Source organism: Cynoglossus semilaevis, chromosome 12 (assembly GCF_000523025.1).
Source record: "Cynoglossus semilaevis isolate Cse_v1.0 chromosome 12, Cse_v1.0, whole genome shotgun sequence".
Taxonomy (NCBI): Eukaryota; Metazoa; Chordata; class Actinopteri; order Pleuronectiformes; family Cynoglossidae; genus Cynoglossus; species Cynoglossus semilaevis.
In genome coordinates this window covers 11653441-11669859 of record NC_024318.1, presented here as the reverse complement: position 1 = coordinate 11669859, position 16419 = coordinate 11653441, and the positions used below count along the sequence as shown (strand labels likewise).

General features: G+C 39.6%; 1 protein-coding gene across 1 annotated transcript in view; it reads left to right on the top strand.

Moving 5' to 3' along the window:
- Positions 1 to 894: 894 nt before the first annotated feature.
- Positions 895 to 16419, top strand: part of kndc1 (kinase non-catalytic C-lobe domain containing 1) — a 24304-nt gene continuing 8779 nt past the window's right edge. The window contains exons 1-16 of the mRNA XM_008322213.3: positions 895 to 1608; positions 4266 to 4464; positions 7094 to 7152; positions 7993 to 8139; positions 9363 to 9480; positions 9556 to 9695; positions 10210 to 10833; positions 11326 to 11440; positions 11821 to 11892; positions 12042 to 12103; positions 12191 to 12349; positions 13169 to 13246; positions 13338 to 13425; positions 13672 to 13864; positions 14719 to 15326; positions 16360 to 16412. Of these exons, the coding sequence (XP_008320435.1) occupies positions 1501 to 1608; positions 4266 to 4464; positions 7094 to 7152; positions 7993 to 8139; positions 9363 to 9480; positions 9556 to 9695; positions 10210 to 10833; positions 11326 to 11440; positions 11821 to 11892; positions 12042 to 12103; positions 12191 to 12349; positions 13169 to 13246; positions 13338 to 13425; positions 13672 to 13864; positions 14719 to 15326; positions 16360 to 16412 (2823 nt within the window). The 5' untranslated portion in view covers positions 895 to 1500. The remainder of the gene's footprint in view (positions 1609 to 4265; positions 4465 to 7093; positions 7153 to 7992; positions 8140 to 9362; positions 9481 to 9555; positions 9696 to 10209; positions 10834 to 11325; positions 11441 to 11820; positions 11893 to 12041; positions 12104 to 12190; positions 12350 to 13168; positions 13247 to 13337; positions 13426 to 13671; positions 13865 to 14718; positions 15327 to 16359; positions 16413 to 16419) is intronic.

Here is a 16419-nt window from a genome sequence, read left to right as displayed (position 1 = left end):
ATGCTAAATAACACGTAAATTTGCAGACTGTGTAGTCATACTGCCCCTGCTGGAGTCTACAGATCTATGACTTATTTTAATTAGGTTTCCTATGTCATCATTCCAGTGTGATTACAACCTACAATTTTATAAACTAACAAAATAGATTTGCCACTAAAACTTTATTATTAAAAATATATATTAAATATAAACTGACATTAAACCAACCGTTGTAAGACTTTCCTATAATTTTCTATTTGTATCTGTCTTATTAAATTCTGCTAACTCAGAGGAGCATCTCAACTGAGAAGTACCAGTGACACTCTTAGAGCATCTTAATGGAGCTGCTGACTTTGGGAACTTCCAGCTCCTCAGTCTATATTCATCATGTAGGGTCAGTGCACACACTTGACATTCTAGCTCCATTAAGGTTCTGCTTTGTCAGGACTGCATACTGTAGGTCAATGAGCCGGAGCGCCATTTATCTACATAAGGAAAAAAAAAACGGAGAACATCATATCTCAGCCTTGGTGTGTTCATAAGTGTGTGAGATTTTTAAGGTACAGAGCGGTTGTTCCAGTGACTGTGTTTGACGACTGTCAGGACAGACGGTGCCAGATGGTCCAGTGGTCAGGATACAAATAGTCTTGGTCTGGTTTTCTAAAAGTGATATTTCCGCATGATCTGTGTTTGGGGAAAAAAACTTTTCTTGCAAGAATTGAATCATTAAATCAAACAGAATGATTTTGATTCATGTTCTGTGTAAGTGATGGTACATGTACCGCATTTTGAGAACCCCTGGAGTAGAGAAAAAATAAATAAATGATAAAAAAGTTATGTTTATTTTTTTCTTGATTTCATAAATTTAATTATTTGAACAACATACTTAAAAAAACAGATCAGATTAGGATCAGAGGGAGCCCAAGTGCCACCAATGCTACACGTACCACATATTGAGAACCACTGCAGTAGACAATACAAGAAAAGGTGCGATAACGTGTTTTCTTATTCACTCTTTTGTATTGTCTTTTGTATGTTGTTCTTAAGATTATCATTTTTAAATGCCTTAATTGTTCTGGTTTGCACTTCTGGGCCACCGTAGCAATGCAATGAATCAGTCTCTCCATAGAAACGGAGGCGTGAAGCTGTAAAGCGGACCGCGGCATCCAAGCCTCAGCTCCACTGACTCCCCCACGGTCGCTGAAGACTCCAACTGCAGCTGGTGATCGCCTCCTATTCTGTGGAGGAGTGGTGGTGGTCATGGCAGCCTCCGACTCTGGCCACGGGCCATCATTGACACCACCTCCCCTCCCTCCTTCAGCTCGCTCTTGACGTTCGGTTCGGGCGCAATGCTGTGTGTCTCTGCTTGATTTCCCAGCTCTGTTTTTGGACCGGATCGTCCCAGTCGGTTTGCAGCGAAGACTCGTTCTCAGTCGGTGCTCGGCGGATCCGGTGGATGAAGCTCAGACATGTCATCTGTCTCTGCTGCTTCACTGTCTTGACTGAATCGAAGTTGCTGCAATGGAGACTTCGGGGAGTGATGATGCAGCGCTCACATACTTGATGAAAGCTGCAGACAGGGACGGATATGACGATCTGGATCATCTGCCTCCGTTACTGGAGGATGAGGTGAGACGGTGCCTGGTCGTGACTTGACTTCATTCTGTATAAAAGTGGAGATGTTTACACAGACTGTAAAGACACTGCAGGGCTGCCCCACAGCTGTCTGTGGTTCCGAGTGAATCCTTCTGATTTTGATGAATAGACAGACTGGAGGAGTTTTTATGAAACACGTCTGATATTTGTTTTAACTCTGTGAACATCAGGATGTTTCAGTGTGTTTTAAAGAGGTAGTGCTCTGAACCACATGACAGTATTAACAGTTTAAGCAGGTGACAACAAAGGTAATGTGTGTATTTATTACTTTATTTATTTGAAATAGAATGTAAGTTTTTTTATATATATATTCTTATCCTCACTGCCACTTTGCAAACCCTCAACCAAGAGTTGAGCCCTGAACTGGTCATCTTCTTGCTGTAGGACATGAACTCTGCCGTGCTACAGTGTGGACTCTATGAATCCATCCATGCATATATGCTAACATGTCATGAAACACTTGAGAGCTCTTACTCATACAGTATGATCATCTGTGACTCCAACTCCCAGATCAAAAATCTACAACAGTAGCTGAAATACCACAAAGGCTTAGAGAAGCTCCTCCCTGAATGTGAGAGGAACTGCGGTAACAACAAACAGAAAGTCTTCCAACAAATGCTCCTCCCTGAATGTGAGAGGAACAGCGGTAACAACAAACAGAAAGTCTTCCAAAAGTTAGCCAACAGATGACATCACATGCTGTGGCCTTATCCCTGAAGTATCAGTCAAACAGACAAAAGGAAATGCTGAATATTCCTTGAACCACACTGATCAAGTGACTGTAAAATTGCAGCATTTTGGACGTGCACTGAGGTGGTGTTCTTCTCTGTTCCAGAATGCAGATTTGGAAAGAACACCATATTTTCATCAGAACCTCAGAGCTCAGAGGCAAACTTATGTATGTAGGACAGCATATTTAACTTTGGGGGGAACTTCAAGCTTTCCCCTGCACTGTTCTCCAGGGAAGCTGTCTATTTATGGGGCTGCTGCTGCTGCTGCCGCTGCTGCTGCTGTTTGTAGTGGCACTTTTCTGCCCTGTAATTGTGCTCAGACTACTAGAACACATCTTTGTTCACAAACTGCATTAACTTTTCTGCATCTACAATGTCGCCGTTATGAAAAAAGTAGCATGTGGTTGATGAAAATTTAACCTAGCCCATATATTTTATGTAAAAAAAAAAAGAAGGTTTTCAGTTGAGGGTTATTTTGGTATTTTGGAGGAAGAAATATGTTAAGGTCATGGTAATTAGAGTGGTTTTGGACAGTTGCTGCTTTGTCTGTGGCCAGCAACCCCCCCCCCCCCCAATAATGGAACTGAAGATCCTGTGATGTCAGACCACAGCATTATGTAAAATTCTTCATGGAATCTCTGAGATCACGGCATCTGGCATACAAAATAGTGGCCATTTGGTGATGGTGGATCACAGATGGTGTGTTCACGTGGAGTCACACCATCAACATGCCAAAAGAAATGGTTGGCAATCCTAAAAAGTACCAAATACAGTAAGCCTGTTATAAAAATAATGATACATTCAGGATGTGCTGTTTTACATCAACATTGCAAACTATTCATGGGTAATACAATAAAAAAAACAAGATTAGACCTTGGCCATTAACAATAATATGGCTCAAAATTAACAGCATTTATCCTGTAAAAAAAAGTCTGGTTTGTTTATTTATATATACAGATAGGACTTTAACCTCCTACTGGTCATTTACTGGTTGATAGGTTGACGATTTTTTTTTCTGCTTGTTTATTTTTGGTGTGTTAATGTAATCAGGAGGAAAGTACCAAGTGCTAACGAGCACCCCATTTCACAGATAACTAGCTGTGTTGAGAACACCCCCCGTGTTTTGACTATTTTGGATTAGCCCAACCTACAGGCAGATTTTAATGACGATGATGTAGTAGGCCGGTGGTTTTCCAAGTGTTCTTTTATTTTTGAGGGTTTTATTTACAGTTATCATGTCAATGGCAGCCAGAGTGTGACAGTATTTTACAAAAATAGAGAACGTGAATAAGTCAAATGAAAAGTTTGCTATCAACGGTCGACTACAAACTTGGCATGTCACCTGAAAACGGTAAGCTAACTTCTCTGTGTCATGTTGCTCCGTCTTTTTGGCTATATGAACATATCAGAATTAGCTTATTTCAGTGTTTTAGTCAAATAATCGTTTTATAACCGCAGTACCCCTCAGATACATCCAGATCACGCTGGATGATAATCCACTTCTATCATCCAAACGCTTTATTTTTCAACGTATTTTGTTTCTGTACTCGTCTTACTCTAGTTTGTGTGTTTTTTTTCTTAATGTGGATTTGCCTTTTGTGTTTAAGAGTAAAAGTTTTAAGTTAATAATCTATTTGTATCACAGTCTATTTAGGTTAATAGTCTACAGTATTTAGTTTTACATTTTGACTTGTCCCCAGATTTCCACTGTACAACAACATTGTACAGTTAACATTATGTTAACATTAATTTTGACTTAGAGTTAAAATGATCTCATGGCTTTTGGTTTCCCTCTGCATATTCTTGGAAAAAATGATCTGATTTCTTAGTAGACATGTGTGGAAAATATGTATAATAAATTATTTTTAACACTAGTTGAATATATGGGTGTGTTCACAGGAGAATGTATCACTGGCAGACATCCTCTCACTGCGGGACAGTTGCTTGTCGGAGGAGGAGGTATTGGCCGTCTGTGTGGAGTGTGTTCTGGCCCTGCAGAGCATCAGGCCCTCCCATCTCTTCCACAGCCTGTGTATAACTCCAGACACTCTGGCCTTCAATGCCCACGGGAACGTTTGCTTCATGGAGCAGCTGAGTGGTGAGTCCACTTCACACACAGTCACATGTACGTACTGTCACGACGCTATGTTTAAAGTTCTGTTTCAACATGTACTGTGTAGCTAGACGTCAGTGGACATTATCAATATGCCTAAGTAACAGGTAATAGGATCCAGCTCAGTCAGCGTTGTCTTACTTATGGTAAATGCAGTCAAGACAATAGCGCTCAGGGGACTGATATAGAGAATGGGGTTTTAATCTAATACAAGTGCATAGCAACATAAATGCCTTTTTAAAGGGCACCACTAGATGTCTAAGCAAAGTAGAGAGGAAAATATAAAATCATATATTCATGTATACATCATGTACCTTAGGTAAATCCTGACAAACACGTTAAAGTTTATCTGAAGAAAAGAAGCCAACAACTGAACAGACATTACAGCTGTTACCATAGCCCTAGTTTCAAAAAGGTGGGTCCATCGTTGCATTCCATAAATAAAATAGTTCATCTTTACCTACCTAGCTCTGCAGAGCCACCCTATTGTTTCACTTTGGAAGCCACTGTATAAGAAATCTAACTTGATCTTGGATTATTATTTTTTTTTTTTTTTGGACTGCTGAACCTTTGACAGTTACTTAGAGGGTTTGTTTTGTGTGTTGACAAAAAATTTTGATTCAGTTTGTCCTGAGAACAAAAAATAGACCTTTATAAAAAAATAAAAAAACCTGGAGTGCCAGCTTGAGACTTAACTTTAGAAAAACTGCATGTTTTTCTTGTCTCCTCCTTTGTTGCCCTGATCTAATTCAGATTGTAGGTCTAGGGTTTGAAACCCCTAACATTGCCTCCCTGGGTCTGTCAGCTTTTCACAAACAGTAGACATTTTTCCTAAAAAAATAAATAAAAATCGAATTCTGCTCCTTATTTAGTCTCCAGACTTTCTGTAAGTCGTCCCTTTTCTATTCTCAGCTCACATTGTCACACTGTTATATTGTCAATTACACAGACAGATACACACAGGCACACAAACACACACTCGGTTCCTCACACCCCATCAGTGCGATAATGCCTGCAGTTCTCTGAATTCTCCTCTGTCACTCTCATGCACGCACACACACGCTAACGTAGCACACCCAGCATGACATTGTTTAATGTGCTGTATTATTTTTGTATCTCTATATCTACAAACGAGCTGTGGAGTAATCATGGGATTGATTACTCTGTCAGACACCTTTCATATTTGTCGTCATGGTTTATTGGACCGCATTCAGTCCTTTTGGCTGTGATTCATCCTGTGCAGAGAGAAGGCTTCACTGCCCACATCGTGTAGACTGTTCATGCATAACGCAGTGAATCTACATCATCAATCAAATCACTACAAATGCTGCTTTACTCGCTTCACTGTTTTCTATTGATTTCAGCTAATTAAGCCTTCTCTGTCACACTATGAAAATGTCCAACTGACATATACATCGAGCGGCAGTTGTCAGCCCACTACACAAACTCTGTCTCTGGAGTGACCTTGAGCGCAGTAGTGATGGATATCAATGAGAACAGTTGTTGCCATAACAACCTGTCAATAAAGCCATTTCAGCTCATTAATTACTCCAGGGATGATAAGAAGGTAGTCATATGTGACTACGTGGAGTCTTGTTTTTTTATTTAAAGGCTGGTTCTGAGTCGCCCATCAGAAGAGATGAACTATCCATTTGTAATACAGCACATTCAAACAGTGTGTTTGGGGAGTGCACTGAACACTCACTGCTCAGCCGACTCTACCTGTTGTTCTGTGATTCTACATTTACACATGACTCACCATCACCATGGTGCTAACAGCGTCAGTCACATCATCTATCATCACTGGATTATTCTTCTCAACCATTTGTTCTTTAGTCATTTTACCTGGTCCTTCTTTAGACTGTTCAATTTAATAACAGAAGAAATGCAATGGTTAAAATTGTTTTGGGGAAAAAAAATAGTGAAGGTAAGGAATCAGAATAAAGGGAAGGTAGAGAAGTGGGACCAGTTAAGAGTTTACTTTGAGCAGATAAATGTTATCTTGATAGGCTAAAGGAAACATAAAATATTAAGGAACAGGGATGTATAAATACAAAGTAATATATGAAGAGAGAAGACTAGAAAGGAGAGCAGCCCCTCTTTACACCTGGGAGGGCAGATCCTGGGTTCTTTAAAGAAACCCAGATCTGTCATGACCCACTTTACTGGTTTCTTTCCTATCCCTCCTTCTGCCTTCATTCCCTTGGGCTCCAACTCCAGCCTGGGTCCAGCATTTTTTTTGTTAGTCATCCTTGTACCGAGACTGAACTTTGACCTTTATAAGGAGGAGGAGGAGGTTATTGCTCCTCCATGGCTGCTCCAGCATCTGCTCCACTGATAGCAGCTGTCTGATTGGTCGGGGATTACTGAACTGTCTGTGACATGTGAATTATGCAAATAACCGCTGTATTATCTCACGAGACCGCAGCTACAGGGCTACATGTTGGTCTTATTTACATCTCGTTTAATCAGCGTGTCAGGGTATTATTGTTATTATTAGAACAAAATATGTGGATTTACTTCAAACACGTACACATCAAACAACACGTGCACTGTTAGTACCCTCTTGGCAATACTACCGTGTGGATTTCAACTGTGTTTTCTTGACCTGCAGATGATCCCGAAGGTTCCTTTGTGCCTCCTGAGTTTGACAACACAGGGAGTACGTTTGAGGTGAGACATCTCCGATCTGCCTGTAGATTGCAGTCGGCACTAGTCACGAAGAGTTGGCTGCGTTCAAAGGTGCAGAAAAGTTTCTTATTAAACTCGGGTGACATTGACTGACTTGGTAATATGTGTCCTTGTGTATATATACGCCTCAATAAAAGTGACTTAAGTCTCCTGGACAGTGAACATGTCTCTAACATCCTGAAAATCACATTTGTTTTTTACTAATGTAGGTACTGTAGTACTGTAGTGTATTTTCAGTATCATACCGGCAGCAGTGATGGTTCTGACTTTTTACCAACTCTGATGATTTCCTTTTTGATTGTCCTGTGTTTTTTTCCACCACACACTGAGTGAAAACACTCTTGTAACTTCTTTATGATCCAAACTGAACAGCGTTCTTTCTTTCTTTTTCTTCACAAACACGTCCTTCTCCTTTGACTTCTCTCTGTTTTCTCAAGTGTGTGGTTGTAACATAGAGGTTCTGCGCGGTCACAGAAACCACAAAGGCAACATAGTCAAATGCAGCTGAGAATTTACTTTTCCATTTTAGTGACACACACCAGGATCTGCCCTGCACATGGTTACGGCCCACTCCTGACGTTAACAGTGATCATTACGTCTGTGATGTGGACACAAAAGAACCTGCCTCAAATCTGCTGCTGGCGTGGAGCTGACCATAATATCCACTGTCTGTGGAGGAAAAGAAAAACAAAAGCTCTTTCAGAAATACACCCAGAACCGTACAATTACAGCTCACAACAGAGGGAGACTTCTGTTTCTCTGTCTCATCTTATCACTTTATCGTTCTTCGTAGAGTGAATCTGTTTTGTTCTTCTCTCTCAGGGTCATATTTTCTCTCTGGGATCAACCCTTTTCGCTGCACTGAACTTCGTCATTGAGCCAGAACTGGAGGTTGAGATCGGAGAGGAGATTCAGAAGCTGTTGGAACAGATGCAGGACGAAAAGCCCGAGGACAGGCCGCTGCTGCAGGTTGAACATCGTGGATTCTGTTTGTTTTTGTTTTAGCAGTTGTTGGCAGTTGTTTTATTGGCCACAATATGGGAAGTTCAATATGTAATTATAACATTTTTAGACTCTTTTTAGAAAGAGAATGTAGTAGTTTAGTAGTTGGTCCTGGTCCTTTAGCTGAATGCTCTGCTTTTACATGATTGGCAGAATAAATAAAATTTTCTAACTTGTCATTTTAAATTAACACAGTATATATACTGTATAAAACAGACACTTGAAAACTTTCTAACTACATTATCGCTGCAAATAATCGTCAAATTGCAGTTTTTTTTTTATTATTTCCATGAGCTGATCCTGGGTTTGCCCCTCCCAACTTTTTCTTTGGCAACAGGTGAACAATTTAAAAAAAAGACAAATATAAACAGATTTAAAGTGACGAACACTCCTCTATATACTTTCAGTTCTCCATTTAAAACAAATTGGGTTATTGTGTATGTACTGTATCAGTGTAGATTAGATTACATTAAATTGGATTAAACTTTATTGATTCCACACTCTTCCATCATGTTGCAGCAGCAAAATGAGATGGGTAGACAGCACAAAAAATAACACAATAAAACGAAGCTCCTTTGAAATTTTGCAGACATATACCTTCTATATTTACACAAGAAGGAAATGCTGTAATCTGCAATATAGCTGCACTTATTGAGTTTTTACATAGATGTAGATAGATGTTTTGTCATGGGTAAGTACATACTGTATATGGACTAAGTAAGAAATCTGCAAAGACTTTCTTTTGGTTTAACATTAATATACTAAAAGATCATAATATATAATTTACAAATGTATATATATATATTTATTTATAAATGTAAAATACAACTTCTATATATTAGTTTTACTTCACTTTGGGTTAATTGTAAAGCTGTGCACTGTTGTTGATGAGTGTTCTGCAGCACCATCTAGTGGTTGAAGCATTATAATGCCGGGAAGAGACGTGAAGTCGGCTGTACAACTCAGTCTTTCAAAGTATTAGTTTTACTAATTAACATAATAATCCATAACGCTATTATATTGGATACATACAAAAGACTGAGAATTTATAACAGTTTGCAAAGTCCAGTAAATGTGAGTTAATATATGTACTTTTGGTACATTTGTATCCAAAAATATTATTCTGAAGTCTACTACATTGATGAGGTATAAATTGTATTTCCTAATTACTAACACTTTTCCTCCTACAGGAGATCCTGTCTTTGGCTAAAGCACGGCTCTATGATGCGTCCTCCGCAGCCGTTTGTCGGAAACTCTCCTCCATCGGGCGTCGAGTGCTTTCTATTGAATCAGTTTCTCCATTTCAAGGTAACATTGTTACCATTGTAAACAAATGAATGAATGTCCTCTGCACTGCTGCTGAATTCAATGAAATATCCACAGATGGACAGGAAGGAACGTGGGAGGCAAGATGGCAGCATCAGGGACCCAGATGTGCATTTGAAAGACTGAGCTCTGACAAGAATAATAAAGACGTGTGTACTGACGGTTCTGATAAGACTAACTGTCTGTCCAGGCAGCAGGTATGTGACAGTGTGTCCACCCACTAACATTCTGGAGGACAAATGACACGAATGAAAAAACACATGGAAGTCAATGCTGATGCTTCCATCATTTACATGGGCTTCACCTCCAGAAAAACATGTATTTTTACTTCATCACATATTGATTTTAAAATTATAATTCTGCTTCTAACAGTGTGTTTCCAATGAAATGTTTGACATATATATATAATAATGATAATAATAATAGAAGACAGTAAAGTATTTGTTGTAGTATTTTGTAATTTGATAGATAGATAGATGTAAATAAGAAATGAGACCTTTTTTTTTTTTTTTTTTACTCTACAGCAGTTTTAGTGCCAACATTTTGAGCTTGCCTACTATAGGTATAAGAACAAAAGTGCTTAATGTGCATTTTTGGATTTCTCTAAACAGTAATTTATGTGTTTTGGTGGAAGGATAGGATCGTTTCTGCATTAGACAAGCAAAAACAAAACAGTTGTTTTGTGCTGAATGCTAAGAATTTCTTCTGCAGGTCTGCAGAGGCTGGGATTCCTCCCTCTGGTCTGAGGATATGGAAGAAGACGGTCTGAGCTTGGCAGATGAAATGGACTGCAGGTCCCACAACAGCTCCCCAGTGAGGAGGAGAGCCCAGCAGAGATTAACTAGAGTTAAGGGGGCTCTTAACCGCTCCTGCTCAGTTCCAGACTCCAACAACCCCCCCAGTCTTTCCACTCCAACCCATGGAAACATCAGTATACCGATATCCGACCTCACTGAGATAGGAGCAGATGATCACGTGAGCTCCACATCTGTTTGGAGCAACAGACTCCAAAGACTCAACCGGGGAAATTCATGTGACGCTTACACGCACAGTAGCACAGAGTATTACGAGAATTCAGTGGACAACCAAAGGTCACAAGTGCACCAGGGTTCCGACGAGACTTTATGCATTGAAGAAGAGAGCACACATGACGTCCTGCAAGGCGAAAGAAAAGACAGCACTCAGGATTTGGCGTCTCCCTGTTCTTCCTGCCAGGACCTGGAAATGGCACAAGAATCTCCTGAGAACCAGAGTCCAGTGAACCACAACCTCTACTTCACTAATAACCACATGACCAAAAGTATGCTGTGTCTGAATGAAGAATCTCAGGATGAGGTTAGCCTGCGGCACACCACTGTCACGTGTACTGTATGGCTTTAACAGATGCTTTCAGGGGTTTATTGGAATTCCATTTCCAGAGAGAAATTCCCAAGAGTTTGAAAAAGCCCTCCAAACTTGGCTTTGGTACTTTGCTTGAACTTTTATTGTACAGGTAGACAGACAAAAGAGAGAATTCCAGTGTTTCATTGGCTGTCCGAACTATATTTGAAGAACAAAGTAAATTTAACAAATATGGAAATGATGCCTTTAATAGGCTAACAATCCAAAACTGTTGGTAAATTTGAGTTTAAAAATTAGTATGTCGATTTTTTTAAGGGTTTGTCTTAATTAACGATTAAGACAAACTCATGAATGGAGATTAAACTAACGTGTGAGTTGTAAAACTAATTGTTGCTTTAGGATTAGCCCAATTTTGAAAAATAAAAATAAATAAAACACACTGAAGAACCAGACTGTAACTCTGCTGTCCCCTTTATGTCCATCCAGTGGATTTCTCTGAGAGAACTACTGAGTCGTTGTGGACGCAGGCTAACGGTGAACGAGCTGTGGGCTCTGTGTTACACGTGTCTGTCCTCACTGCAGACCTACATCGACTTTCCAGGTAATCTTAAATCACATTAACATTTAATATTAAATGTTAATATTTGATGTTTATTTTCTGATCCAGTCGTAATCTGTATTTTAGATCTGCCCTAAGAATACTTTGTTTTTAGTTTCAGATGCTCTATTACTTGAATGGTGAAAACAAATTGTGTCTAGTTCAAGTTATGGTGGACTTTTGGGTGCAGTTGACCGGGGCTACAGGCTACATTGGCAAAAATGTATAGATTTACTGTAGGACTTTTAGAGGAATTTAAATCTGTGTTCTTTCCCTTCTTTTTATGATGGATAATTCCTGTGGAAAAGATAGAGAAAGCAATAACTTGGCTGGGCTTTTGTTAATCACTGGTCTGTTCTTCTGATTTCTCTCTTTTCCGTCAGCCTATTTATGCCTGGACACGGTGTACGTGGGCTGTGAAGGAGAAGTTCTTTTCTTGAAACCTAAAAACATCGGTACGTTTGCTGCTGTTCTGGTCTTTGTGAAGCTTCTTTTTTAAAGCTCCTCACATCTCTGCTTCTTTTTTTACACACACTTTAAGGATTTTGCTGCAGCATAATAAAAAACATTTTTAACAGATCTTTTTTTTTTTTTTTTTTTTTAGGCCCCAGAGATGAATTCTATCTCGCCCCTGAGTATCAAGAACACGGCATTGTGACTGAAAAGGTTTCTTTGACCTGTGATCTTTTTAAAGAGCTTATTCTGTACTCTACTGTTGTAATCACTCCTTTTTTTATTCCTGTTGTGACTCAGGTCTGTGTGTACGCAGTCGCCGCCATTCTCTGGGCCACGGCCAAGTTCAGTTTGTCACCTACGCAAAAGCTGGCAATGCCTCGCAAACTGAAGAGGCTGCTGCTGGAAATGGCGAAGAGAACGCCAATCGAGCGACCCACCATCATTATGGCTAAGAAGGTAATATTCTTTGACCGTTTTTTTAAGAAGCGTCTCATCCAAATCCTTTTACATTTTTCTGACCACTAATGGCATTAAACTCACTGACTTCAGCACAAGGAATCATTTTCTTTTCTTTCCGATCCTTGGTCTGATACACGGCGAAAACTCTGCACGACCAAAGAGAATGTTTTTCTTCAAACTAAAAGCTGAGTCACATCTCGCTGCAAATTAAAAAAACAAAGTTAACATTCTATGTAGATGTTACAAAAGTATGTCAGATGGTCTGACAGAGCTGGGATTTCATTGTCAGTAATTAAATGAGCAGCATCCTGTTAGCTTTGGTGGGAAAAACAAGTGAATGAATTCACACATCACATTTTCTGAAAAGTTGGTAGACATCCTAAATCCAAAATGGCATCTGTAGTTTCTTAAACCACTTAAAAATGGATCATTGTTCTGGGCCTGAATGTTTGAAATTTTTATTTGATTATTTGTGATTAATCATATTTTCATGCTCAACATTTTTATATAATGTTGTTAAAATAATACTAAAATAATACTTTGCAGGTATTAAATATTCCTTCAGACTCACAGTAGTTAATTAGAACTTTTAACTCAATTATTACCAATCAATCATTATTTAAGAGATTTAAAATGAGGGCTTAGTTCCTTGATCAAAATTTTTATTTCAGCACCACTTTGTTAATATTCCTCTGTCGTCAGTCACTGGAGAAGAGATTTAATGAAACAGTTTTGATCTAAAATTATTTCTCTGTCTATGTGGCAGTGCCTCTGAATTGTTGCTACACTTTTTTTTCCCCACGGTTGTTTTTCCAGAGCTGTCGTGACTACCTGTTAGGTCAAGAGACAAGCGCTGAGACTGTGTGGAACGACCTCATCAGCAGAGTTCACCCGGTAAACTCTGTGTGGTCATCTGATGTCTTTGATGTTGTTATTTTTTTAGTTATTTGTTTTAACTTTTATACTTTCATTTCATTTCTTTTAGCCAGTCTCACAACCTAAAGGAGACGAGGACTTTAATTTGAGTGAAACGCATCACAGCTCATCTGAAGACTCCGAACAGAATGACAGCAGTAAGACAGCTTTACTGCAGTGCAAACGACCCTCATGCAATATCCATTACAAACATATGAAGACACACATTCAGATCAAAACAAGTCTGCTTTTAGATTCTAACATTAATGATCCAAGATGATCCCAGTGTCACTTTTACTGATGAAGGCCTTGTACATTTTACACACTTTGTGTAATTTACTAATGTGTATTGCATGAGACAATATCGCTGATATTGTGTGTGGCCCTGTTGTAACTGTGTGTAGGCTTCGTGCCCATGGCCACTGAGAGCCGACTGGCTCCTGTGCCTGGCCCTGTCCCCTACAGCTATCCCGTTAGCACGAGGCTTCAACTCCCAGAAGCCTTCACTTCAACCGCTACGCACTTCGTCCCTATTGTCCTGACCAATAAAGGAGACTCAGAGAAGGAGGGACAGAACATTGAAGCTGTCTTTCAGGGGTAAGACGTCAAAACAAGACATCTAGCAACAATTTTTATTGTTGCTAGACGTTATGGAAACAGGTAGAAAACATTTTAAATGATTTAAATTTTCTTTGGCAAAACAAAAGTTTTTCGACTAGGGCTGTCAAAATTAAGACATATTGTGTATTTAGGACTTATCTTTTCTATATTAATAACCCTGTAAATAATTAGATGAAATTATGTAAACATTAAACAGCCATAGTTTAGACCAGGAGTCTCAAACTCCTGGCCCACAGGCCATTTTCAGCCCACAAACCACCATCCTGCAACTAGATGTCAGTATAATGTAATATGTCTCCTTTCTGTATGTTTTTGGCCCCTTCTTGAGGGGGCGGGGGCAACAGTAACCCCCGGCTTATTTGAGTTTGAGACCCCTGGTTTTGACATTACGACAGAACTAAGTAAAAAATAATATTAAAAATTATTTTTCTGAACAAATGTGAAGTAAATGAATCCACCCACATAGTCACACTCCATCCAGTCCTACAATTCTGGCTTTGTTAACTACCGTTGCATAATTTCACACCATGGATATCTACACACACTCACACCAGCGTTCGAAAAAAAATTTAAAAACAGAAATGTTGCACATTTGATTAGAATAAATGCATCTGATTTTGTAAATTACCTCTTAATCCATTAATTTAAAAAAATACAGCTGCAAACCTCCTGTTTATTTACTTCTTACAGAATTACTAGTACTTACTAACTGTAATAATTAACTTTTTTTTAAAGAAAAAATCAATAATCACTTCAGAACAGTTACAGATTTCAAAACATCTGTGAAACAGAACTGAGTGCTTATCAGGGATCGTTTGTTTGGTTTTCAGCGATGAGGAGGAATTCACAACACTCAATAATGAAGTTGCGCTCCCTGAGTGTCCCCGTCCTGTCCAGGCTGAAACAAACCTTCACACAGAGGAGCCTCTTGTGAATTTCTCACTCAAAACCTTAACTTCAACCTCTTCCAGCAACAACACACCGGCCAGTTCTTGTCTTACTGTGCCGGACATTGCCTCTGTTGAAGTGTCACTTCCATCATCGTCCACTGGCTTCAGTGGTGGTGCCATCTTCAACAATTACCTCTTTTGTCAAGACCCAGAAACCGGACATCTTTCTTTAGTGCCTGTTCAGGTCAGGGCTCCGGAGTCCTTCCTGGGGTTGGACATTAATCTGTCCCTGGTCCCACAGCCTTTTCAAGGACTAATCACAGTTCCAGAGAAGACTGAAGCTCCATTGGTCAATGTGCCAACGGGGCCTGTGAACACACACAGTGTGATCAGAGCCTTGAGTGGACAAACAAGACAGAATGAGAACCGGCCATCTGCAGCGTCCCTCTCCAACGTCCACCCTGCATTACAGGACGTCATCAACCTGCTCAAAGGAGAGTTTTCTTTTAAAGGATATTTCAGTGATGGACAAGAGGACGTTGCAGTGGGTATGTGTATGTTATTGCAGTGGTACACAGCTTTTTTAAATAGTTTTATTTATGTAAAATATGCAGGAATTTAGCTTCATAATAAAACAAAGTTATATTTATTTATTTTTTACTTCCCTGCTATAAATGCAGTTTATAGGCTGTACTGCTGTTGATGAACTTGTACATACATTTCTTTCTTTTCTTCCTCATCTTCCTGTTCTTCATATCATTATTATTGTCATTATTAATAATGGTATAATTATTTTCAATTTTGTTATAATTATTATTTCTGTAATTTTCTGATTCTTTGTAGTTTGGCAGGTCCTTCAAACAACTTAAACACTGAGTGAGATGTACAGGTGGTGCAGCGCAGTCTTACACAGTCAGTTCGGTGGTGTAGTGGTTAGCACGCCTCCCTCGGAAGTAGAGAGCTGAGAGTCCTGGGTCCCAGAGGAACCCCATGCGAGGGGCACCCCATATCTGCTGCTAACACAAAAACTTCCCAAATATGCCATTAATATTCTATTTATCTTTTTTTACACTAGAGGGAGCTGTTTGGTGATTTCACATGTAAACGAGTCCACGTGCCTCCGCTGCCTCCTTATCCCACTATGACGCCCAGGATACATTGAGCCTCCGCTGCCTCTTTATCCCACTATGACGCCCAGGATACATGTGACAGTCTTATATACTGCACTGGACTTATTTCTCCATGTCTTGTGCTTCCCAGTGTTTAAATAAGTCAATGGCACGATGTGCTAAAGAAAGATTTCAAGGAGGTTAATTATTCCTTCCATCGTACACGGTGAGCTGATGAGATGCCCCCAGGTGGAGAGGAACATAAAGCCTTCTTCTGTCTGCCACATTCACCGTGACCATTGACGTCAGTGTACAGCAGAGTAGATGTCGTTTTACCAAGTACCATACCATACCATACCATAGTTCTTTTGAGCTGGGTCATTGGGAAAATGTGGCCTGATGCAGTATTTTTGCTCTGAATTGTTTCTATCAACTCACACGTAACTTTTTGTTGTTGTTTTTTTCCATGAAGGGGAGTACGTCTTTTCTTTGAAGGACCTGGAGTACGAAACGTTTGCTGGGGTTGTGAAGG